The 25,281-nt window shown below is 48.5% G+C and overlaps 1 protein-coding gene across 1 annotated transcript; it reads right to left on the bottom strand.

The window, feature by feature from the left end:
- Nucleotides 1-870: 870 nt before the first annotated feature.
- On the bottom strand, nucleotides 871-24,927 carry LOC142563179 (uncharacterized). Its single transcript, XM_075673729.1, has 6 exons — nucleotides 24,733-24,927; nucleotides 14,331-14,595; nucleotides 9,391-9,828; nucleotides 7,649-7,951; nucleotides 1,913-2,014; nucleotides 871-899 (listed from the first exon to the last, which is right to left on the bottom strand). Exons 1-6 carry the CDS (start codon nucleotides 24,925-24,927, stop codon nucleotides 871-873), a joined length of 1,332 nt encoding a protein of 443 aa, XP_075529844.1.
- Nucleotides 24,928-25,281: the final 354 nt, after the last annotated feature.

Raw genomic sequence — 25,281 nt, 5'->3', positions numbered from 1 at the left:
GACAGCCAACAGCTGCAGGCGACGAGGTTGTGCTTGCGTCATCCGCTTCTGCTGCTACCCCACTAACTCAAAGAAACTTTGCGTCATTTAAGTTCCTACACTGCAATGCATCTACACGTTTTATTCAGTCCTTTGTATATCTACTTAGAACACTTCACTATCTCTGCAGCAGCCTCACAGAAAACATTGGTAAATTCAATTGTTTCATAAAACAGTCTTGAACCAAGAAGGCTTGGCGTTGCCGAGAATAGAGGCGCAAAGGTGATTCCATGCGGCTGAAGTCTTCGACATGAAAAACTAAAGTAGACATTGATGATGGGGAGGTCTTGCAATGGGGCTTTAACTTCATTCTCAAAAGTGATGAAATGTAGGAAGGCGACGCAGGAAGTTTGTGTTTTAGCTAGTGTTGCTGAAACACTTAGGCAACATACACAGGTGAGCAACACTTTTTAAAGAATGTCTCAATTGGTACATCTATTGCATGCCTTTATTTACGGCATATCTGCTCTTTGCTCTGTCGTATGGAGTCATACAAATATCTTCCTGTCACAGTGTGTCGCGACTGCATCTAAACATACCGCATAGCTACAGCGCGATATAGTATTTTATATTTTAAATGCATAAAAATTCGTCAAAACATGCACAAATTGGCACGTTTTCTTACTTTGACTGTAAGCTGTGTGTTTTTACCTAAGTAATCGCAACCTACGAAAGAATTTGGATGTTCCTGATATTTTTTTGTCAGGTTTAGAATGGGGTTTCTACTCCAGAATTCTTGAATTAACCTACTAAGAAAATCCTGAGCAGTTTGTCAAAATTGATTGTGTGAAATCTGGAAACTTGTGTGTTCCCTCTTGTGTGCCTTAAGGATCAGTGCTGGGATGGCTGTTGTTCCTCATCTGCCAAAATGACATTGGTAAAGGTTTGGATCCAAATGTTAGGGTGAAGTCGTTTTGAGATGACTGTATCATTCATTTTGTTGTTAACTGATCATGCTAGGAAATGCCTAATAACGGAGTTCGTAACCTCACGGACTGGTGCAACAGGAATGGTGATAACCTTCTCTAAAATAGCGTCAATGACAATAACAACAAAATAAAAGACATTGCTTTATTCTTATCACATCGCAGATCAGAACCTTAAATCTGTTACCTATGTAAAATACTTAGGTTTAAGAATTAGGAACAACCTGAAATTGGACATCCATGTCGACAACATATGCGGCAAATCATTAAAGAATTACTGATTTTTCTACGTTGAACATTAAGGAAGTCTTCAACTTTCAAGCTACAGGCTTATCGCTCCCTCGTGTGGCCAGTCGTAGAGTATGCTTTCATAGTAACAATATGGGATTCGCAATTTGGCAAAGAAATTGCCAAAGGAGAGTGAATCGAACAGCCTGGTGCACGTTTTGTATTCTCAGATTACAAAATGTCATCGGGTTCTTGCATGTTCACGCAAACTCGGACTGAATCCACTCCACATGCGCCGTATAATAACCAGGCCCAAATTTTCCGCTTGATGTTCAATAACCAAGCTGCTTTGATAGGTGCAAAGTATACTTCTCCAGCTTCATACAGGTAATCGCGTATTTTTTCATTCTATCGTACTACAAGCATACTTCTCGCCCAGAAAACTGTTTAAGAAATGCCTCTTTCCACTTGCGAGCGAAGAGTACAATCATCTACCTGAAAGCGTGGCTCATTCTTTGAGAAATGTTGCGAGCTAAACTCCTTTAACCCTCTCCTGCTTAAGGTGCACTGCTGCGTGCCGTATTGTTTAAATAAAAAGGAAGGCATAGGTCAAAAGTTGGCATCGCTGATAAATTTCCAAGAACAACCTGCGCACGCCCTGAAACACCAGAAAGTAGAGCCCACCAATTGTTGCTAACTCTGTAAACCACTCATCTTACCGCTGAGGTCCCGGATAGCGCTCATTTCCCGCACTTCTGGCAGGCTCGACGATTCCACTGGGCCCTCAGGCACAGTCGAGGGCTCAGCATCATGTGTGACATCTAGAAATGCCAGAGAAAAGCCAAAGATTCCCAAAATGGGGATTTAATGCAAGCTGCTAACACTTGATAAAGGAACGACGCTCAATTAGACATAGTGTCCGAGCACGTACGTGTCTCTGAGGAATAACTAGCAGAAGCCTCCGATGGAGCGGCCATTCCGAATCTGCTGCTGCTTTTCTTCTTCTGCGTCTTCTTACAATGAAGTGAATCTTATTGTTGGTGTCTATTCCTTCGAACCAAGGCGCATACCAGCGAGAGAGACTGGCTACAGAAATAAATATATATACACGAAATGGTTAGCTATAAACATCAAGATTTAGAAAAAGAAAGTGAGGAAAGGAAAATCTGATAAATGTAAACCCTTTTCCCACTTCTCAAGTTCGCTTCTCTGCGCTGCAGATTTGCGCAGTCGTCATTCAAATGAAGACGAAGGGCTACAGATGCACACTGGTTGAGTGCACCTTTCAATCCATCCAGTGTGGCCAATCCCCCACGTGGGCACGAGGTATGTTTTGAGGCAACAAGAGCAACAGCAACAACAACATTATGGAGCTTGTCTCTTTCGTATGGTTTTATCGCAAGACCCTCCTCTACATTATCCATGTAGTACGACAATCAAGCTGCTTGTACAGGTTTGTTACAAAACTTGACTACACGGCATTTAGTTGGCAAAATTGTGTCACAGAGTTAGCTTTACACTTGTGAAAAAAGGTTCTATTACGGCACATACAGCACATTTGTTGGAATCAACGAAGTTTGTGACGTTGATAGACACCCCTCAGTTTAATGTTATGCAAAACACGGTGCCCTTCCACTCTGTGAAGAAGGATGACCAGCGAAGCTGTGTATGTGGGTCCCTTAATGGCGAACTGCACCTCCGCCGCGGCCCGGCCTGGCATTGCACTATCTTTGGCATCGGCCCACGTATGGAGAGTGCTTAACGCCAGCGTCACTTCTGCCGCGGATCGGTCCAGCATTGCACTGTCCTCGGGATCTGCCCACGTATGGGGAGTTTTGTGCCTACACGCGGACACGATCCTCGGGGACTAGCTCTTAACAGCTTCGCTGTGAAATTGGTTGCATCTGCGTTTCTCAATTATTGACGACGACGAATGCGGGAACAGTGGCACGAGCGCGTTCGCGCGGTAGCGCCGGGGGTTGCCAACGAGCCAGCTGTGGAAGAAGACGACGGCGCTGGAGCCAATCGTGATGATGATAGTTTTGTGTTAACACACGGACACGATCCTGAGGGAACTAGCCCTTAACAGCTTCGCTGTAAGAAGTGCAGACGTGATCTGGGAAATTCTCTTAATTCCGAATGGCCGGATAGAACTCTTCCCGTTATTCTTCCATCGCACAAGGTTCATGTCACTTGGCTTCTCAGTAACGCGTGTGTAAACGTTCACTATCTGCAGTCCCTTTTGGAAGATGACCAACACGTGTCGCCCCGGCGAGACTTAGAGACGCTAGTACTCTGACCATATGACCTATGTGACCTATGTGACCGCGAGTTGCACTCTCTCCGGGGTCCACCCACTTTACTCGGTGACAACTTGGCCAGTGAGACGCGCCAATCCTTGTTGGGCTTATTAGGTGGAAAGAAATAAACTAATCGATGAAATATGTGTTAGGAAAGGAAGCTTCCCATGAACTAAGTATGAGCCTGTCCACATAAGATGTGCTACTCCAAATCAAGGAAGAAGTCCTCAGTAAGGTTTCCCGCAGCGGCGAACACGTCCTCCTAGCAATCTACATCAAAGGGGCTTTCGACAACGTCAGCCACCAAGGAATCCTAGAAGGACTGCAACACCAACTGCGGCGAGCGAACGTACAAGTATGTTCAGAGCTTCCTGAGCAACCGCACGGCGGAGCTGAAGATGGGAGAGATCCAGACTCCAGTGTACCACCCTCCCAACAAGGGCACACCACAAGGTGCTGTCATCTCTCCCACGCTGTTCAACGTCGCCATGGTCGGTCTCGCAAGCAAACTGCAGGACGTAGCAGGTCTTGAGCACGCAATCTACGCAGATGATGATATAACACTCTGGACCACAACAGGGCCCCTCGTTGAAAATGAAGAACGGCTTCAAACTGCAGCAAATATCATCAAGAATACGTCAGCCAACGGGGACTACAATGCTTCCCCGAGAAATCTGAGCTCCTACGAGTCTGGCGATGCCGGTGTAACCACACAGTCCCCACAGATCCAACAAGAAAACTCGAGGTACGCCTCAACGGGGGCCTCATACCAGAGAAGCCATTGCTGAGGGTGCTGGGAATGTGGCTGCAGTCCAACCAGCGGGCCACAGACACCCTTACACTCTTCAAAACCAGGGTCAAGGCGATATCACGCATGATATCCCGCGTAACATCCAAGAACAGAGGCATAAAGGAAAGCGACACCCTCCGACTGGTCAGTAGCCTGGTGGTGAGCAGAATCACATACAGCTTGCCTTACTACCACCTCACACAGTCCGAGACGAAGCAGGCCGACACACCTTTAAGGATGGCTTTGAAGACCGCTCTCCGCCTGCCGATGAGTACATCGACTGAAAAATTATTGGCGCTAGGGTTGCACAACACCCTCAGCGAACTGACAGAAGCCCATTACGTCTCGCAACAGAGACTTGCGCGTACTCGCACGGGCCGGCAGGTACTACAAACCTTGGGGTTCCCAGCAATAACAACACGAACCCAAGAAACCTGCTTGATACCTCGTCACGTCCAGGACAGGTTTCACGTTGCCCCGATACCACGCTACATGGACCCTAACCTACACTCCGGCAGGAGGAGAGCAAGGGCCCAGTACATGGAGAAAGCGTTCAGGTTCAATACCACGGCCCGTTTTACGGACTCCGCCATATATGGGACGAACAACAAGGGCACAGTTGCAGTGGCATGCGACCACCGAGGCCACGTTACCTCCGCTGCATCGACCCGCTCCTGCACGATTACGGAAGCCGAAGAGCTGGCCATCGCGTTAGCCACGAGGGAAGACCACGGAAGGCCACAGGAAGACCACGAGGTAGCAATGGGAGGCACTGCTGTCCAGCTCGGCCCTCGACGACCAGCTCAAGCTGATGAAGAGAGCTGAGAAGATGGCAAGAGCCAGCGGAGCCCTAGACTAAGGGCCCCAACCATTAGCGGTTTTTCTGATTATTCTTTTAATAAAGTTTATCTATCCTATCCTATCCTATGAGCTTCAAGGCGGTTAGTGGTGGCAGTACAATGTTTAGATTGCGTTTGTAGGTTCCGTTGGCGTAATTCTGCAAAGAACAGAGCTGGCCATTGGCACAACTTTATAGCGGCTGATGTCCGTATGGACACTCACCCCTAGAGTGGGGACGTCCAGATGCGCAAACTCATTAAGTCCTTCCCAGCTGTTACTACTCTTTTTCTCTGAAGAGTCAAGAAAGGGTTGATGATTAATGAAGAAAACTCACCAGTTTGTAAAAAACTCGTCATCTTCATTATCAACCACCATCTCCAAGTCCGATCTCACCTCGAAAAAAGAAATACGCTTCACCTGAGCCTGGGAACACACGGCTACATAAGATCATTGTTAGTTTTACGATGCCCTGGTGCTGAGCTGCTCAGCAAGACACGGTCATCAAAGTCCGACAAGGCTCGCAAAGACAGCTTCTTTGTAAAACCACGGCAGAGACGACTCTCCTAGCAACATAACCCCCTGGATGCTTCTTTGATTGCCCTGTCGCTTCGGCCAAACTGTGTAGGTACGAATGTTAATAAAATTAAAACATTAATCGCAAACCTATGTCGCCGAAGACGTAGCTTAAGGGAAATTTTGTTCAAGGCCGTGAAACAGCGGTAAGAAAGAAGCAAGCAGTCAATTGGTTCTCGTTCGTTACAAAAAATGTAAAGAGTAGAAGTCTCAGGTGCAGAGGCGATACCAGTAAAAAATTTGGAACGGGTCTCTTCGCACCATCGTCGTCAACGTGACCTCGCTCTGACGTGAGAGGTATTGACCCATTTGACCTTGGGTAATATGATCTAACTCGACAGTACAGGTAATCTATGGCCGAACCTCATCGTGTAGAATTGAGAATGGTTCCTTTCTTTACTGAAACGAAAACTAACACCTTATTTACCGGACAATCTCATTATTTAGGCCAAACAGGACCGTCCAAACCGGGAACGTTTATATCATGTAGTACAATCGGCAATAGTTAAACAGAACGTCAAGGGACCCGGTAAAGAGGTGTTATTTAAAAGGAGTTACATTTAGCTTATATTTGAAACGGACAGATACTTTATTGTCAGGAAATGTTAGGGTGAGGCAAGTTGACTGTACATACTGAATAATTGCAGCGTGTTACTGGGAAATGAGGTGCAAGATGCTAAAGGCGCAGACGGCATGGGACAAGGGCGACTTCGTTAGTGTCATCTGCGCCCTATAATCTCATTTCACCAGCATTTTGTCGCAATCATTCAACTTTATTGTCAACAGCAGATATATACAGCAGTTCTGCTAGCAAAGCTTCTTCTTGCAATGTTTCTACTTGCGCACAGACGCTTCACTATAGCTGGCAGCATGAAACATAACTACGAAAAGAAAGAAAAAATGATTTAAGTCACAGGATAGCTGTTTCAGTGAAGCAACCGCTATCGAAGCAACCACAACCCTTGTCGTCTCCAGCATGGACGCATTGTGCGGGTGACTGCGTGCTACCATCTGAAATGCTAAGAAAACTCACAGTTGACCGACATTGTCAACACAAAGAAACCACAGCGAACCACAACCACCGTAGAGCTACGCTATAACCAAGGTAGTGTTTCTAACCACGGCGCAAACAAAAGCGAGCAAACGCACACCTTGGCGACAGCTTCGAGAACTGGTGAAAAAACAACCCACAAAGGAAAGTGCAAACAGCGCCGCTGAAATTTGCTGCACAGCTTCATTTTCGGCAATATATTCAGTTCCGTTTACCCGGAGTTAGAGAAATATACGGTCCCGTTTAACAAACATTTATTTTGGCATTGCCCTAATGCAAAACAAAACAACCCTGTGGATGTTGTTCCGTTTAAGCGATTTCCGTATACCGAGCGCCTGCTGTATACTTGGAAGTAGTCTCAAGATGGCAACATGGACACGCCTGTCCTCGAAGAGATCTTGTTCTACCTGCAGCAGTGATGTCGCGAGCCGCAACTTCTTTGACCGACTGCTTGAGTTTTGTTTTCTATGTAGTGTTTTTGACTCCAGGTATAATTCCAGTGTATGTATATTGCTCTGCATATACGACTTTATGTATTGGGCTGTGTTATAGCACAACATAATATATAATGTAATATTCAAAGGAGGTGCTAGAAGAGCAAACCAACTTCTTCCTCAATTTCCTGAAAGAAATGTCGCCATATCTAACCTTCAATCACAAATTTTGTCACCGGCGCATTTAGGTTTCAGGTGTGCACTGCGTCTATTGTTTTATTCGCTAATTATATAACAAAATGTTTTACTCGCTGGAAAGCGACGGTCACAACGTGCAAAAACGGAGCATAAGCTCAGGGTTCGGAGTGCTTCACGGCCAGATGGAACCTGTACCCGCTGGTATGGCCGGCACCAAGTGAGGCCTAACTAGACAAAGTGAGGCCTAACTAGACCGAGTGAGGCCTAACCATAACCATCGTCCTCTACGGACGGCAAGTGCGTCTCGCAGTTGTTCGCGGCGCTGCAGTTGCATCTGAAGTCCGCGCCTTCGGCGCAGCCGTACGCGTGGATAAAGTCCGGCATAGTCCGGGACATATCCCTGCAATGGTCGGCATCGTCTGGGTCCCCGCATCCGGAAGCGCAGACCGCCAGGTATAGCAGCCTTCGACGAGCGGGAGCGTCCAGGCGCCAGGACGTCACAGGGTCCTTGTCAGTCATTGCCATGGCCGTGGCCACTGCCCAGCGACCTCCCATCAAGGACTCGATAGCGTCTGCAAACGCACGCCAAGTGACCTTACTTGCTAGCAGTATGGGGGCTTTGGTGGGTTCTAAGCGTTAGCGCACACGTAAGGGCACGCTAACGCTTAGAACATTGTGACAAAGAGGGCATGACAGCAGCGTATGTTATTATGACAGCTCGGCCGGGTACCTTACGTAGTTATAATTTCCTGCTGTTTGTATTGAAAACTTAGGCAGCTTCCATGTTCATCTCCTCATTGTTGCCATGGCCAACATTTGCGCAGGAGAAATCGAACCCTAAATTTAAACCGCAGTTCCCTTGCCGTGCGAAGCAGTTTTTTTTTTGTCGTGGCGCCTCGCTGTAGAAGTCAGAGTCAACAGAATGCAGTAGGAACCCGCCACGGTAGCGACTATGCTGTTGCGCTGCTGAGCTCGAGGTCCCTGGTTTGATCCCAGCCATGGCGGCTTCATTTCGATGGTCCGTATCTCTCTCCTTCTCTTTCACTGGGCTTAGCTGCTGCGCTTGCTTGCCGCCCTTGGTGGCCACTGCTGCTTCCTCGGTCTCTCGTTGCGCAGGACGTTGGGGGCATGCGGCGTTGCCACCTGGCTCGTGCAGAGCGTACCGCTATGGTAACTGCTCGCAATGCAAAACTCTAAGGACCGCGGAGCGACACTCAATTGGGCATTAATGCTTTCGCATTCACAACTCATCAGAAGTGCTCAGGTGTCCTCAGGTTTTTTTGCTTAACTGATTGGCTGACCAGAGGGGAGGAGCATGCAGAAGTGGAGAGGGTTTGGAGGGGGGCGAACTAGCGCAGTGAAAGCAAAAAATCGGATGAGAAGGGTGGCGCCGGCGTTTGCGATTGACCCGCTTCCGCTTGCACGGTTGGCGGTGGCTGGTTGAAAATCGCCACGACGTGGAACGCAAGGTTAAAGATGCCGCTATAACAGATGATCAGTGAAGAGTTGGCAGAGCGACGTTGTCTACATGGCGACAATGCTATACTGCCACGCGAAAATATTTGTGGCACGCAAATCCATTCTGCCTGGCAGCGCCGAGTAGCGCATGCCACAGTGATCAGCGGATAGCCATCTTCTGTTCCTTTTGGAATGAAGCAGGCCCTGGCTAATCGAAAAAAAATATGTCAGTTTTGTGCAGCATAATTATGTATATTTCTTGCGTACACGCCCCGTTCACTGGTAGAGTTCTCGCAGTTTTCGGGACGCCGCGCTACAGACAGGAGAGATGGGGTGGCCAGAAAAATGTTTGACCAATCGCGGGATGCTGATTGCAGCAATGGAATAGAAACGATTTAGAAGATATTTATGTTGTAATGCCCACAGTGGTTCTCCTCTGCATTTGTTTATGGATTCTATATAGTGTCACTCTGCGGAGACGGCAAGTACCATGATGCAATGCTTCCAATCTGCTTGCAGCCAGTGATACTTATGAAAGAAGCGGTAGGCTCACCTTCATCGAGGCTTTTGTTGAGGCTTTTCCTGAACGACTGGCCAAAGCAGGACAGCACGTAGTCAGCCATGCTAGAAGTTCCGATAGCACGTTTCGAACCTGCCGGGAACCCAGCGACTTGGTACGTGGCCGCTCTATCGTAGATCGCCCTCAGGATCAGGTAGCGAAGCGCGAACATGCCGACGTTAACCTCGGGGACCTGAAGGGACAGGAAGCCTCTGGAGGCGACCAAGGCAGGCGGTATGGCAAACTTTTCCTCGCGCCTTCGGCCGTAACCGAGTTGGCCTATGATCAAGTCATCGGTCTCGACGAAGACCTTCTCTCGGTCGGCGGTGCCGACCTGCGCTGCTATCACGGCCGCCACGTTGGGCAGGAACGTGTCGTTCATCGTCGCCGGAAACGGCTCTGTAGGCGTGTCAAGGACGCTGCTGGGTTCCCCTGGGTACGAATGGAGAGCCTCGTACTATGTGCGAACGCTTACACTGTCGAATTCAGCATTCCATAGGGAGCAAAGACTATGGCAGACCGCTAAACGTTTCTGGCAGGGAAACGAAGGCTAGAGCCGAGGTAAGAGGAGGTAAAAGGAGAAAACATTCCTGTTCGTCCGCGTTTGTTTGTTTTGCCTAAGCGCTTGTCTAATTTACTTGTTCTTATCACTTTGCTAGTTAGTCGTTTGCCATTAGTCAGCGATAGGAACCAACTAGCCTGGCAACAAGTTATGATTCAGACGGACGTCTTTAGGGAGGTAGGGTGAAGGATTGTGCGGATTAATTTTCACGCTCTGAGGGCTCTTGAAGATGCGCGTGAATCGAATTATTGCACTTACAGAAATGCCGCCGCTACGGCCTGGATTTTTACCCGCGACCCAGTGCTGAGCAACAGCCCGCAAGTGCCTCGGCACCATTACGTCTGGTTTCATCTGTGACGGAAACTTGGCGAGATACTTGGTTTTCGATTTAACAGGTACAGCGAGACGCAAGGATTAATTGAATACAGATTGTTAAGGTTAGCTCTTTTAGGAGGTTTAGGTGATTCAGTTGCTGAGAAGTTGGGCCTATAAAGGAGCGCGCTTCTACATTTCCAATCATCTGCTACCATGGGGTAAACGCTATGCCTATTCCGAAGGTGTATGTGCGGAAATGCTGCGTGTGGTCGGGTAATCTCGGTGGTCATGCGCTGCCACGCGTTACCGTGTGCTGCGAGTCAAAGTTTCACAAAAAAAAAAAACGGGCGCCACAGCCCGGAAGAAGTTCGAAAGCTAGCAATGTGAAGAGTTAAAATTGGTCACTGTTGTAAGATCCAATAAAATTTGCCGTATTGTTTTCTTTTCGTGTTAAGATTGTACATAATTTCTCTTTTGTAAAGAACGTCCGACAACTCTACAATTACAAAAGTTAGATTATCTGTTACCTGAAGGTAGTATGTTATCTTAAGGTCGTTGCGCCGGTGCTGTCCTACGTTTAGGATATTTTCTAGTTTATGAAGGCTCCGTCCCACGACAAACGTGCCGTGGTGAATTGTGGAAGCGGTAAGATTAGTATTCGTCGTTACGAGTTGACGAATGGCTTGCCCTAGCAGGTTAATCATTTCAGAAAGAAAGTATTTTACGTATAAATACGACAAATTTTCGCTTTTACAGGTATGCCTAAGCCCATTAACAACTAAGTAAATAAAAGTTTCTCTATGACGGCAAGAAAGACATCTGAGGGCACCTAAGCACTTAATGTTGTCTCTCGGCAGCTCTCTCCCTTTCCTCACTCTCCTGAGCAGCAGTTTTTCTATCCTGAATAGCTTCATGAGCTTCCTGGACCTCCTCGGTCGTCACGTTCCTCTGACCCTCGATAAGCGCCAGGATGCGTTGTTTCCGCCTTGCGGGACCAACTGAGAAGTGGTCCTTCAAATTTTGCGCCACGAGTAATGTACCACAGCGGTACGTGCTGCCCGAGCCAGCAAACAGCAGCAGCAGCAGCAGCCTGCGGTGCCAGTGCCGCATGCCACCGACGCCTTGCGCAACGGGACTGAGCAAGCAGCAGGCCGCCCCACATTCAGCGTTTTCCCGGCGTTTTCTGGCGTTTTGTCACCCGGCGTCGCTCGGCGTCGACGCTGAGGCTGGCGCCAAGCCAAAACGTCGTGCTCAAGGGACACCAGATCTCGCCGCCGCCGTCGGAAGCGGCTCGACAGCGCCGACCAATCAGCGCGTGGCAGGGCGTGGCCGCGCTGCTGGCAACTCTTGCAAGAAACTTCCGCAGATTCGCAGTTCGCGCCGCCATTGCTGTTTGTTTGGTTGCTTCAATCATGCTACCGGCGAACATCGATAACGAGCTTCTTATAGCCATTGTAGAAGCAAGGCCGATATTGTGGCAGACCAAACACAAGGAACACAAGAATCGTGTTAAAAAAAACGTTTTGTGGATTGAAGTCGCCGCCATCGTCCTGCCGGGTGTACCAAATGAGAAGCAGGAGCTTCTTTTTTAGCAGCAAAAGCTGCTGCCTTCTTTCCATGATGTGGCGTATGGCGTCTAGCAATAAAAAGCACCTACTTCCCCCTCTATCATAGAATAAAGAACCCTCGATGCTCAGCTTCGCACGCCGACGCGCCGACCACTCGTGATGTTCACGCCGATATTGCTGCCAGTTTTCTGAAGCTTAGCCTTGTGTAATTTTTCTACACAGCCCTGAATATCTTATTTAGCGTAAAACTATGCAAAAGGCATAAGTATTGCATTGAAGAATACTTATGACAGCTCTTTTCACTGATATTACACAATTAGCTTAGGAGGTATCTGGTAAAATAAATCTGGTCACATTGTGCGACGCTGCGCTGGCGCTGGTCCGCGTGCCGCTCGTGTGGCTGGACGCCCTCTCTGGCGCCGTTCATGCGACCACGCCGGGAGACGCAACGCCAAAAAACGCCGGTAGAAACGCTGAATGTGGGCGGCCTTTAAAGGCCGCCCCACATTCAGCGTTTTCCCGGCGTTTTCTGGCGTTTTGTCACCCGGCGTCGCTCGGCGTCGACGCTGAGGCTGGCGCCAAGCCAAAACGTCGTGCTCAAGGGACACCAGATCTCGCCGCCGCCGTCGGAAGCGGCTCGACAGCGCCGACCAATCAGCGCGTGGCAGGGCGTGGCCGCGCTGCTGGCAACTCTTGCAAGAAACTTCCGCAGATTCGCAGTTCGCGCCGCCACTGCTGTTTGTTTGGTTGCTTCAATCATGCTACCGGCGAACATCGATAACGAGCTTCTTATAGCCATTGTAGAAGCAAGGCCGATATTGTGGCAGACCAAACACAAGGAACACAAGAATCGTGTTAAAAAAAAACGTTTTGTGGATTGAAGTCGCCGTCATCGTCCTGCCGGGTGTACCAAATGAGAAGCAGGAGCTTCTTTTTTAGCAGCAAAAGCTGCTGCCTTCTTTCCATGATGTGGCGTATGGCGTCTAGCAATAAAAAGCACCTACTTCCCCCTCTATCATAGAATAAAGAACCCTCGATGCTCAGCTTCGCACGCCGACGCGCCGACCACTCGTGATGTTCACGCCGATATTGCTGCCAGTTTTCTGAAGCTTAGCCTTGTGTAATTTTTCTACACAGCCCTGAATATCTTATTTAGCGTAAAACTATGCAAAAGGCATAAGTATTGCATTGAAGAATACTTATGACAGCTCTTTTCACTGATATTACACAATTAGCTTAGGAGGTATCTGGTAAAATAAATCTGGTCACATTGTGCGACGCTGCGCTGGCGCTGGTCCGCGTGCCGCTCGTGTGGCTGGACGCCCTCTCTGGCGCCGTTCATGCGACCACGCCGGGAGACGCAACGCCAAAAAACGCCGGTAGAAACGCTGAATGTGGGGCGGCCTTAAGGCTGGCAGGCGCGCGCTTCAGCTAAGCCCAGTGGGGACGAGAGAGAGAGAGAGAGAGAGAGAGAGACAGAGAGAGGGATACGGAGTGCGCGCGGGCTTCCGGGAGCGAGACGGCGGCACCAGATCGCACGTGACTACCTCGCCGACGGCAACCCGTCTGACCCCGCGCCGTCGCGTAGCCGTGTCGGCTCCGCCGACGTGCACCGGTGACGTAGCGTCGCGGCGATGCCCTCTCCCCTCACGCAACACGGTTTCTCCCAATCTGCTTCGTCGAGGCGCATTGGCGACGTGGCGTCGTATGTAAATGGGAATTTAGGTGCCGTTTCACTGCTACAGACGGCTGCTTTCTCGCTCAACCCGCCGTTTGAAGCTTTCGCACCAAAAAGAAAAAAGAAAGCTTACCCTCCTCCATCAGCACAGAGACGCACAAAAAGCAATTTCTTGTGACGTGAAAACAGAAATTCAGTTTCTTGGCATGACCTGCCATGAGCCTGCCATGGTTGCTTACTGGCTTCGGCGATATGCTGCTAAGCACGAGGTCGCGGGAATGAATCCTGGCCATGGCGGTGGCTTTTCGGTGGGCTCTAAATGCAAAAACGCCCCTGAAGCGCACACTCTGTGCACGTTAAAGAACTCCTGGTAGTCCAAATTCATACGGAGTCCCCCAATACGGCGTGCCTCATAAACAGATCGTGGTTCTGGCCCGCGAAACCCCCGAAATAAATTTTGTTTAGTTTCTTGTTATGACTAAAGACGGGAGGTTTTCTAGCCCCTGCGTGTAGCTCCGCCCTAAATGTCATCGTCCACCTGCGCAATTATGAGTCAGATAACAAAGATTCCTTTCTTCCAGGGCCTTTGAGCGCGTTTCCTTTTCCTTCGTATCCATTAAGTTATTCTAAGAGAGCACTGCCTGCATGATTGTATGAACGAACATTATAAGAACCGCCCACCCCTGATGGTTTCCATGAATTTCAGTCAGAATATTATCCAATCTCATCCGGTACCATCTTTCGATGTCACGCCTATCATTCCCCATTCCAACTCCTAAAAATGAACTACAGAGTGTATAGTCCAGCGTACCGATGATATTAAGCCATGTGCGGCTTAGAAGCGTCGACTCGAGGTAGACGCCAAAGTTGACGACGTTGTCCCTCAGTACAACCTCCATGGTCTCGTTGAACGCTTTCACGAACCTTGCCGTCGAAGTGCTTGGCAAGAAGCTGCTGGCCAACCAGGCAGGGAAGAGATTTCTAAAGTTCCAGGCCGTCAGGAGAAGACACCACCTGACTCCCATGAACGGCTGGTCGAAGCTCAAATGGTGGGCGTAGTACGAAAGCTTCATTACCTGTCGAAAACGAAGCGAAACATGTACACGCATTTGAGAAAAACGGGGGCGATACAGAATTTTTAAAAAATTCTCCAGTAAGGCTTGCATGTTGTGAAAACATAAATTTGGCTTTCTTAACAAATGGTTGCGCTGAAAAGCTTGTACCGAGAATAAAACCAACTCAATGGAAACGAAGCGCGGGTTTGGCCATTGTGGGCTGCCTTCGGTAATATGCATGCCCCGCACCACGATTGGCTGACAGACACTCTTATGCAGAACTACAGTGTTAGAACTTTCTTGGATATGGGTTCTGGAATCACATATGCCTAAAAAATTTTTTTTCCGACAGTGCTGTTCATAAGAACGAACACCAGCCAATACGGACGTTGGACGTATTAGTCATAGCGTTCAGCCAATTAGCAGAGATCAGTCACGAAGGAAAAGATCTGAGCATTGGGCCTCGGATTTTTAATGCACTCCTGAAGAACGGAAATAGAATCATAAATACAGGCAGTATAGCAAGAACACTTTTATAGACACCATAATTCATCTCTACAGAGCTGCTCACATCATCTGCCATTTGCTTCGCAATAACACTCTCTCGGATCGATGACCAGAACCCCTATTCCATTAAAATTGTTCAGAGCAAGTATCAACCCATTGGGACGTTGGACATGTTGCAACAATGGCGATCAGCCAGTAGCAAGCAGCTGTTACGGAACAAATAATATCTTTGGGAATTCGGCCCCTTGAAGTAAATAATACCAACGGAAAGGCTCTGAAAGGCGTACGTGCTGACAGACATGTATTTTGCATCATAGGCTCCTTTAAACGAAAGTACTACCGGTCATTCCAACTTGAGGCTAATAAAGCACTGTGTGCTTTTCAACGCTAAAGCTGCCTTTGATTATGAGGCGTTTGAAATTCCTTGCTTTTATCGTAGCAAGATGGTGAGCCACGCGAGTTCGTAGATGCTCACCGCACGCATATTTCGAAGCGCAATCAACAGATGCGGTGAAAATGAAGTGGGTATATGGGTGTAAACAGAAAGCGCTTCTTGTTGGTGCGTTTTATAAAATATATACGATTTTTTTTGATGGGCTAAAGTATTCGCATTTGAGGATTTTCACATTAAAGTATTTTGCTTCCGCATGCGACTACCGCGTCGAAGTGAATCCAACAACATGGCATTTTATACTATAGGATTAGAATTGAGCTTACATTTGACAGTGCACTTAGAAGACCATACAATCCGATCACTGGAAGCTGTTCCTCATGGAATATCTGTAAGGTGTCCTTGATGAAAGTAACACCACGCAGTGCAATAGTGGTTCCATTTGTTACCTTTCCCAGCGCCGTTGGGCGGTCCGTGTTGAAAGCGCTAATCCAGTTGACTTGCGGAAGTAAATCGACTAGTTCCTGAACACTGACCGTTCGAAACTCGCTGGTTTCGCTGGAAGCAAGAATCAGGCTATCGACTTTGTGATCCAGGTCTAGCGTTTTTTGTACGGGGTCGCTGATGTTCACGTCAAGATCAATGGCAGCATCAACTAGATACTGCCTCAATTCTGGCTTGAGCACGAAGGTCTTCACAAGCGGCGAACCCATGTCAAATTTCACTTCGCCCTTCAGGAGCCTGACGTCTACGAACGCTGAGAGTCCAGTCCTCAGGCTCGTGCTCACGGTAAGCTCAACAAGCCTCTCAGCCGACGCCACCGCGATCCACGACATTTGCTCAATACCCAGGGCTGCCATGACATCAACGACGTTTCCCCCGGAGTTGCGGCCCGTGAACATCCAGTAGCAGCTGGCATGGAACAGCGCCATCTGGTGAACCGAAGGGCCGTACGGCGCTGGCTTGCCTTCGCGGATGTCGAAAGACACGTTCAATAGCGTGTCGTGGACGAGGCCGTTAAACTGACTCGTTGTGTGCGAGATGTAGCTGTCATCGCCACCTAGCAATGGTCGCCAGCGACCGCACGCGTACTGGTGGAAGTCGCCGCAGGGGTCGGCGTCGAGGTCGACGGCTCTTTGGAGCTCGCGGATCGCTTCGTGGCACGAGTCATTTGCTGCCAGACCGGTGCAGAGTTGGCTGAGTTCAGTCGACGGGCCCGCGGAAACGGAGGCCTTGCCGTATCGTTCCGCACGTACTTGCAGTGCCAGAACGAACCCCAGGCCCAAAACGCACAGGACGGCTACAATGGCAAAGGGGATGGAGAACATAATTGCAAATGCCTTTTCGTGGAGGCGCGTGTTCCTGTCTTGTTCCTTTCCTGAAATGAATGAGACAGACCACGCGTGGTGAATCATAAGTTCTATACCGCTTTGGTGCATGGCTACCAGAGACTATTTATTTTCAATAAATAATGACACAGTGGATATACCTGAATCACGGTAAGAATATGTTCTCTCAAATTCTAGACCTGATATCATCCCCAACTTAGCAAAATAACGAGAAGTTTGATCCACTCATGCGGATGGAGGCAACCTTCTCAGTGTGACAAAGATAACTAGTTCAAGACCATCACGACAAGAAGATGCATTGTGACTACAAATTCCGTGAAAAATAATGGGTTCAAGCACTGAAATCTCTGGTGCTGTTTACAGCTGCAAGGAGAGACCGCTGCATTCATATCGTAGATATCTACATGAGCACTGGCGCTGAGTCTGCTTCTACTCTTTCAGAGGTAGCTACAGTTTCCTCCCATAAAATAATGCTACCTGGTCTACGTATACTTCATCTTATTTGTGTCTGACCAGGACCCAGGTTTAGTGAGATCAAAATTATAGCCTTGGTATATAATGAACATAAAGCTCTTTAACTCTGTCTATAAAATATATTAAGTTTCTTACTGCATCGTGCGAACATCCTAAAGAAAGGTCAAGAAGTGCAGTGTGTAGACGATGCATATCATCCGTCGAATCTTGAAAAAGTGCTTGAAAGTGAAATCAGCCTTCCCCTATTGTTAACCAGCCTTTATGTCAAGGCATACCACAGGGGTCGTCGCGAGGTGGTTTGAATTGGTTGTATACAGTGGGCGAAGAACGGAAGCCTCACAACCTGGATGAAATGTTGGCTCAGGGCAGAGGGTTCCCTATTTTCCTAACTGCTGGTCAGTGGACGAGCACGAACTACTTACGTTCTTCATATTTCTTCTTCATTTCCATCCAGGCCGCGTTGTCGGCCTTTCGATGGCGCTCACCAGCGTGCTTCTCTCGAAGAACATTGCGCACCGTCTTGATGTTCGCCCCGGGCCAAGAGTTGGCGCTGGTCATCGATTCCGAGTTGGAGACCGGCGGAATTGCGCAGATGGGCAGAAGCGTCAAGACATTACCCGTGCGACGTGCGCCTATTACTTCGCACAACCTGTCGATGTCGCTGGACGAAGCAACGAGCCCTGCGGCTCCTCGCGACGAAGACGTGCTGCTGCCTTGCTGGTCGCAGTCGGTTCTTGGTGGGCTAGGTGCCATAGGCGCGTGGCCCGCTGGACTTTCGGTCATGGTAGAAGGCTGATATGCGGCAGATGGGGTACGTTTGCTGACTCTGACCGCAACGGTTGCTCTTCTTTTCGTCGTCTTCGAGCCCGAGAGCTCCAGGCATGCTATATGAAATGGTGCTCGTGTTGCCAGGAGCCACGGTGGGAGGAGAGGAAACCGAGAGGCTCTCCCAGTCCACGCGCTAGGAAAGAAAAGTGTGGAAGCAGTGCCGTAGCAGTTTTCGCTGCAGTGGCCATGCTGTCGGGCGACAGTCGTGGTTTTGTCGTGGCGGTGTTCGTTCATGTGTGTGCTGATTCGTGTGAAGATCTCGTTCCAAGGAAGAGGCGTCGCATGTGTAGGCTTGCGTTAGCCTCCGTGTTTCTTTTTTTTGCCGCCTTTTTAGCTAGATCGTGCTTTCGCGGATGTTGTTATGGCCGGGTGGGACACGAAGATGCAAAAAGCGCTAACGAGCACGCATGATCCCCGTACGCCGCGTACCGCACCACGGACCAAGGACGACTTGGGACTATTGCTGCCGTCGTCCGTGGATTCGTGCTAACGTGCCATCACAGAATGAAACCCACGTGCTTCAGAACGTACAATATATGAATTGCGATTCAGTGACTATTGTACAGTGTTCTTGCTTCGGACAGCTGTAGATGCATCTTGTGACACGCTATACAGCCGTGCGGAAGAATTAGAAAGAAGCAGAGAGAGTGAGGTATTGATTGGCTCCTGCTCGGATGCTGCTCGGACTGCCGCTCGGATTGGCTGCTGTGAGGGACTAACAGGACTATCAGAAATAAAGAGACTAACCCTGCTTAGCGCAGACATCCGTGCGCCTGACGGGCTCATGCAGCGAAGCGAGTGTTGGTGGATGCGGTGTTAGAGTGAACAAGGCTCGACAGAAGAACGCACGCCTGCGCGCACATCAAACAGCGGACGGCCGCAAGTAGCGAGCCCGGACAACGCGCTAGCCGCACGCATACGCGCGTACTATTGGGCACCACGCGGTGGGTTGACTATGAACTCCTTTTAAAGCTAGATCACATTTCTCGGACGGCATGACTTTGGCAACGGTATCCGTTGCCGTAGGATACGCTTAACGGATCGCTGTGGCGCGGGAGCGTCCGCGCAGCCCGGTGTAGTTGCACGCCGAGAATATTCGCCGACAAAATGGCGGAGCAAAGCCAACTTACCGCGTCACGTGGCTTCAAAAAATGTGACGTTAGGATCTCTCAGTTTTTTTACTTTTATGTCAATAGCAGATAAGGATAGCTTTGAACGGACTTTCGTTTTCTAACGCTTAACGATGACCGCTATCACCCATTAACTGCGGAAAATGTCATCGTTTGGAGGGTGAGGCCTCGATTTTTGAGACCGTCGCTTCATCGACGCAGGTACATCATTGCGGAAGTTTCGGTCAGGACTAAGCCTGAATACGGACCCAGGACAGGATTGAAGGCCCACGTGAAGGCCCACCTGCAAATGGTGGGCCTTCATGTCACGAAATCACCCGATTCGACTATGCGTTTCGTGGATACCAGCACCGAGCCTTACTTACCTGTGTGTCCGATACCACCTACCATTTGTATAATTTGTAAATTACTTGAATAAACTAAAATGGAAATTTAAAATTTATAAATTTTGTTACTTGGTTGGTCGGGCAGAACAGGTGAATTCTATCCCTTGTAACACGGTGAAATGGAGCTGTAGAAAAGGGTGTATGCTACTGTGAGGTGATTTCTAGCTGCTTTTATTCTCATCCTATTTCTGGTGCTATTATTCTAACGATTCCCTTATGTCATTGTGATGCTTCTTTCACTGATAGTGGTAATGCTCAAGGAAATAGAGTTTCGTTTGGTACGTGCAAACTGGAAGTCCTCTTTTATGCATTCTCCTATAAGTTTGGTCTTCATAGGTCAAATGATTATGGTTATGCTTTGTTGGCACCTAGATAGGCATCTGTCATTCGAGGCCCGCCCCAGTGATGTGCGGCGGTTTTGTAGAAAACAAGAAATTGCTCTGTACTTGTGCATGCATTTGTTGGTTCATGAATCTGAGATAATACTGAAAACCATGTCAGATGTGCCACAGAAAGTGTTCGTTATGATCTTGTGTTTTTGTGATAGGAGCCGTAGCCATGCGTAAATTTTGCGTTTATTCCTTGCAGTTTATGTTCAGCAGTGTAATCAACCCACAGGTTTTATGAGAGTTACAAGTGGCGTGCAAAGGAAGCTTTAGCGTAGGCGCATTTCTTGCTCGGTCAACACGGTTCCTTGTAGTCATACGAGTACAGGAACCCCTTCAATTGCTTTACACGTCATCGATAAACAGCTTCACCAGCGGTCGGTGCCCTTCGAGTGGATCTCGGGGCCACACAGAACAACTGCATGATACACGGATTGTGATGACCCCCCTCCTGCGTCGCCGTCAGGCTTAACCACCATTCCATACGTCCATATCAAGCGCTCGCGGCAGCGTGAGTACCACATCTGCAAAAACACGAACCAACGTGGCCATGCTTATGACATATTTATAAACATGACCAATGCGCCAACTGAAGTGACATGGAGGAGGAAAGAACTTTATTGGGTCCTGAGGAACCCCTTTCCACCCACTCTTGGTTTAGTGGTCGGCAGGGGTCGCGGGACGCACCCACGTTGGGAAGGGAAGCCCGTGAGCCTCCGCCCTTTCTTGAGCCCTCTGGACGGCCCGGAGCTGGGTCTGGTGGTCGTCGCTTCGCAGGGCGTCCATCCATGACTACTGCATTTATTGCGTGGCTCCATCACCGCGAAAGCGGAACAAGTGAAAAAGCATGCAAGAACTACAGAATAGAAAACACGTATGTAGGCAGTTTGCAAGATAAATCAGTATTTCCATATTGTCACGTTGCAATGAGTGCAAAGAAAAAGAACGTGGCGTTGCGTCCCTTACCGTATGCCGGGCGCAGCCGGACTGGCCGCAGGGAAGAACTGAGCACCGAGTCGGATGGCGCGATAACGACCTTTATTTCATGCCAGCAGCCTACATATATCGATAGCGCTCATGTGGCAAGTGACGTCACAGACAACGTTTCCGACATCAGGGTCACAGCGCCAGGTAACGCGGACACATGACACGCGGCATAGGCGCTATCACCACATCTCCCCTTTTTCTTGAATAATACGCCGACAGTTGCAAAGAAACTTAGCAGCACAACCAACGAAAGTCTAACACTTTCAAAGGAAACAAACAATGCACAAAAGGAGGTAACAGTCAGTTACTGAATCCGTAGCGGTCTCGCTATCGAACAAAACGACCAACTCGAGTTCTGTATCCAGGAGGGTTAGTTAGTGGCAAGGGATCGAGTCCTAGAGGGACGGTCAGGTACCTTGCCGTTTGTAGGAAGATTAGTTCCCCCGTTTAATTTTTGCCAACTATCATATGCCTGCGGAAAATCATAGATAACTCCGTCCTCCCCGCAGTCCTACTGCCGTGAGAGAGAGCAAACCAAGAATTTTCAGTTTTTAAACTACGTCAGTAGAAGTTCTAACTACACACGATCTCGGCCGCTTTCCAGTCGGCCAGCCAGACTTCCGCGCCTGGTGTCATGGGTGTCAACGAAAGGGCCCTATGACGACTGTTGAAGCACCTACGCTGCCGTTGCCGGATAGATGTATCGCGATTTCTGAACTTGTTCAGACTCACCCTCTGGGGCTGAAGGCTCTTTGGAAGGACAGCAACTGTTGTGCGTAGCCACCTGCCCATCAGAAGTTCTGCAGAACTTTTTGTAAGTGGCCCTGGAGTATCCCTGTACGGTAGCAGTGATAAATAAGGGTCCTTGGCTTTTATAATAAGATATTTATTTGTTTGGATCATCCTTTCTACTTTCCCAGTTGCCTGGAAATATCTGGGGCTCGACGTCACAGTGCAACAGTGATAGTCATGAGGGAACTTATAGTCATGGGGCACAAAGTTTGCTCCATTTAGTGACATACGACTGCAAGATGTCCCGAACAACTGCAGTGGTTGAATTTCGCCGCTCTTGCTGGGCATGAGGCCCTGCGGTGCGCTCCTTGACCGCACTTGGTGCATGGACTGGGGGTGCCTGGTCGGTAATAATAATAATATTTGGGGTTTTACGTGCCAAAACCACTTTCTGATTATGAGGCACGCCGTAGTGGAGGACTCCGGAAATTTTGACCACCTGGGGTTCTTTAACGTGCACCTAAATCTAAGCACACGGGTGTTTTCGCATTTCGCCCCCATCCAAATGGGGACGCCGTAGCCGGGATTCGATCCCGCGACGCCTGGTCGGTAAGACAGTGCTCTGGTGCACGAACCTTGTACGCAAGGGGAACATTTTTTTCTGACGAGCTGCCCGAACGCTGTCCTGGAGAATTCTTCCTGTGCTGCGCCTGCTTGCTGACCGTGTCAAAGTTGCTGGTTTCCACTGCAAATAGGGTTCATCACCGGTTTCTCGCAGTTGTTGCTTTTGTTGGACGCTCTCCTTTAAGCGAGCTTTTGGCAAAGCACTGGCGAGTGTCACTTTGGCATTCATTTGTAGTTACTCAGAGTAGCATCAGTGAGGCCGGCAATAAACCTGCCGCGAATCACGTATTCTTTTTCTTTGCAGTCGCACTGGTCCGCCAGCATGTGCAACGCGGTAATGACTTGGTCGACTGACTGGACAGGCTCTTGAATGCATCGGTGAAATCATGCGCTCTCATAAACAAGGTCCCGTGCGGCCGCGAAGTGATGGTCGAACTTCTTGACGACTTCGGACTGCTTCTGTTCTTCTTCAGATAACGCAAAAGGCGAGAAGATTTCTCTTCCTTGCCTGCCTATCGTATAGAGTCCGGACTCACGCTTCTTCACTCCGCTCATTTAGGCGAGAAGCAAAGCGGTAGTCATCAGAAAGTAGTCTCCAAGAAGGCCATTCGGACGTCCAGCCGAAGTCCAATTTCGACAGAACTTGAACTGCGAACATGTCACGCAAGGGCTTGACTCCGTTGTCTTCTGACATGGCGCTGCTTGACGAAGATAGTGCAACGCCCCTTGGATATCAGAACACGGTCAATTCTGACACTACGTGGTGTTACGACTCTTGTCGTGTGCAGACGGCCTCGCCGCAGCAAAGAACTGAGCGCTGACACAGATAGTTGGCGTGATAACAACCCTTATTTCGCGCCCGCAGCCTACCTATATAGCGAATACTCATGTGGCAGTGACGTCACTTACAGACAACGTTTCAGACATCAGGGCCACGGCGCCAGATAACGTAGACACATGACACGTGGCATAGGCGCTATCACCGCAAAAACTTCGTCAAATGCGTCAATTCGGTAAGTTAAGAATTTAACTCCTATTCTGCTAACCTGTGCCCAGAACAACAGACAATGCTTAAACCCGTGACACAGCGGTGAGCACAATTGGCGGTACTTCGAAAATTTGAACTCACGGGTCAAGTCGATACGATAAGTACCACCGTACATCCAAGAATAATCACTAGTGCTCCTGCACATGCAAACATGTACACCATTATTCGGGTCATGTGCAGTCTTATTACAAAGGACTGTTTGAGTAGCCATGAGAAAATTGAAAGACATTCGAATGCCATACTTGCATCTTGCGCCAGGCCATAACTGGATTGCAGTGACAATGCGGTGCAAGACGGTTATCGGCGAAACGCAGAACATTGCACATATTGGTGATAACGTTGCCCGAGAGAAATATCTGCTAAAGTAACGAATATGTGTTGTATGCCGTTAGCGATGCTGTAATAGAAGGCTTAAGAATTCTCGCCAATGAGACTGTCGAATCGTATTCAAGTTTCAAGTTTATTGCTTCATTCATTAGTGGTACATATATGCAGTAGAAGTTATACAGAAAGATGTCTCACAGTTACAAACTGCAGCGGCACCTCTTGTTCTTAGTTACATAATAATATATAAATAAAAAGGCGTCAATTGGGGTTATGAACAAAGAACGGATTACACAATTTCTACAGTGTTAAAGTAATAAAACCTATGGCAACACATCACAACATAAAAAATGTACATAATAAGTAACATAAGAATACTTCAAAGAAGAGATGCAGTTTACAAGGTATTAATATAAGCTCTCAGTGAGCGTTGGTATGACGACAATGTAGGTGAAGATTTCACGTGAGCAGGTAAATTATTCCACATTTTCACTCAAGCATTTTCACGCTATTGCACTGCGCTTGCGACTTCTAGAGCAAAACTTTTTTTTTTTCGCGAGACGGCCCAGACTTTCTTGACCTTGGCTGCGGGGTGGTGCTGCTGCCGCGCTGAATACCTCTATTTAACAACGAAAAATTTAATTACGTGCCCGAAGGTGGGATCAAACCCTATCCGACCAACCCGATGCGCTAACCGTTAGGCCACAATCGCACGTACGCTTGAATCGTGCCAAGGTCAACTATAGATCTTTGAGATGATCCCCGTGCATGTTACATTGCTTAGCACGGGTGACACGAGCCAGTTGCTTTTGCGCCGAAGACGTATGAAATGAGCGAATTTACATAATTTGATGAGGCACTAAACGAAAGCTTTGCTTCACATAGGTTCCAAGATGCGCGCTGGATCTGAATAATTAATTTTACCTGTTACGGCTTGCTGGAAGGTCTTGCGAACTGAAACACGTACTACTGCACGTACGACACCAGCGCACCTTTTTGTCGATGGCCAGACACTCGTGATGCTCGTCGATATCGGCAGCGTTCCTCCCAGTTGATTTGGACTCGGCCAGGTTGACATCTATCGCTGCACTCTCATTCGGTGCGCATAACGTCTCGTAGAAGTACTGGCGCACAATAATTCCGTTGTACTGAAGCGTATCCAGGACTTGCGTTTTCCCGTGCTTCATTTTCACATTTGTACCTTTCTGATGTTTCTAGCAGGCAGAAATGAGCTCGACAAAAAAAAAACATTCATCATCCAACAAGACGCTAAAGCTAACAGTCCAAGGAAGTAATGTGTTAAAGAGACACTGAATGGACATATTTAGTAACGCTATATTGAAAAGTTAGGCTGCCGTAACAACGCATCCGTCATTCATAGCGAGAACAGAGCCTTTGCAAGCGAGAAAACGACAATAAAAAATTACCGACGATTACGTTACTTCCTAATGCGAAATTTGAGCGCAGCAAATAAGCTGTTTCACCTTTTGGATAGATTGAGGCAAAGAAATCGAGCAACACATGTATGCGCTATCACAGAA

Source organism: Dermacentor variabilis, chromosome 11 (assembly GCF_050947875.1).
Source record: "Dermacentor variabilis isolate Ectoservices chromosome 11, ASM5094787v1, whole genome shotgun sequence".
NCBI lineage: Eukaryota > Metazoa > Arthropoda > Arachnida > Ixodida > Ixodidae > Dermacentor > Dermacentor variabilis.
This window is presented reverse-complemented; position numbering and strand designations above follow the sequence as displayed.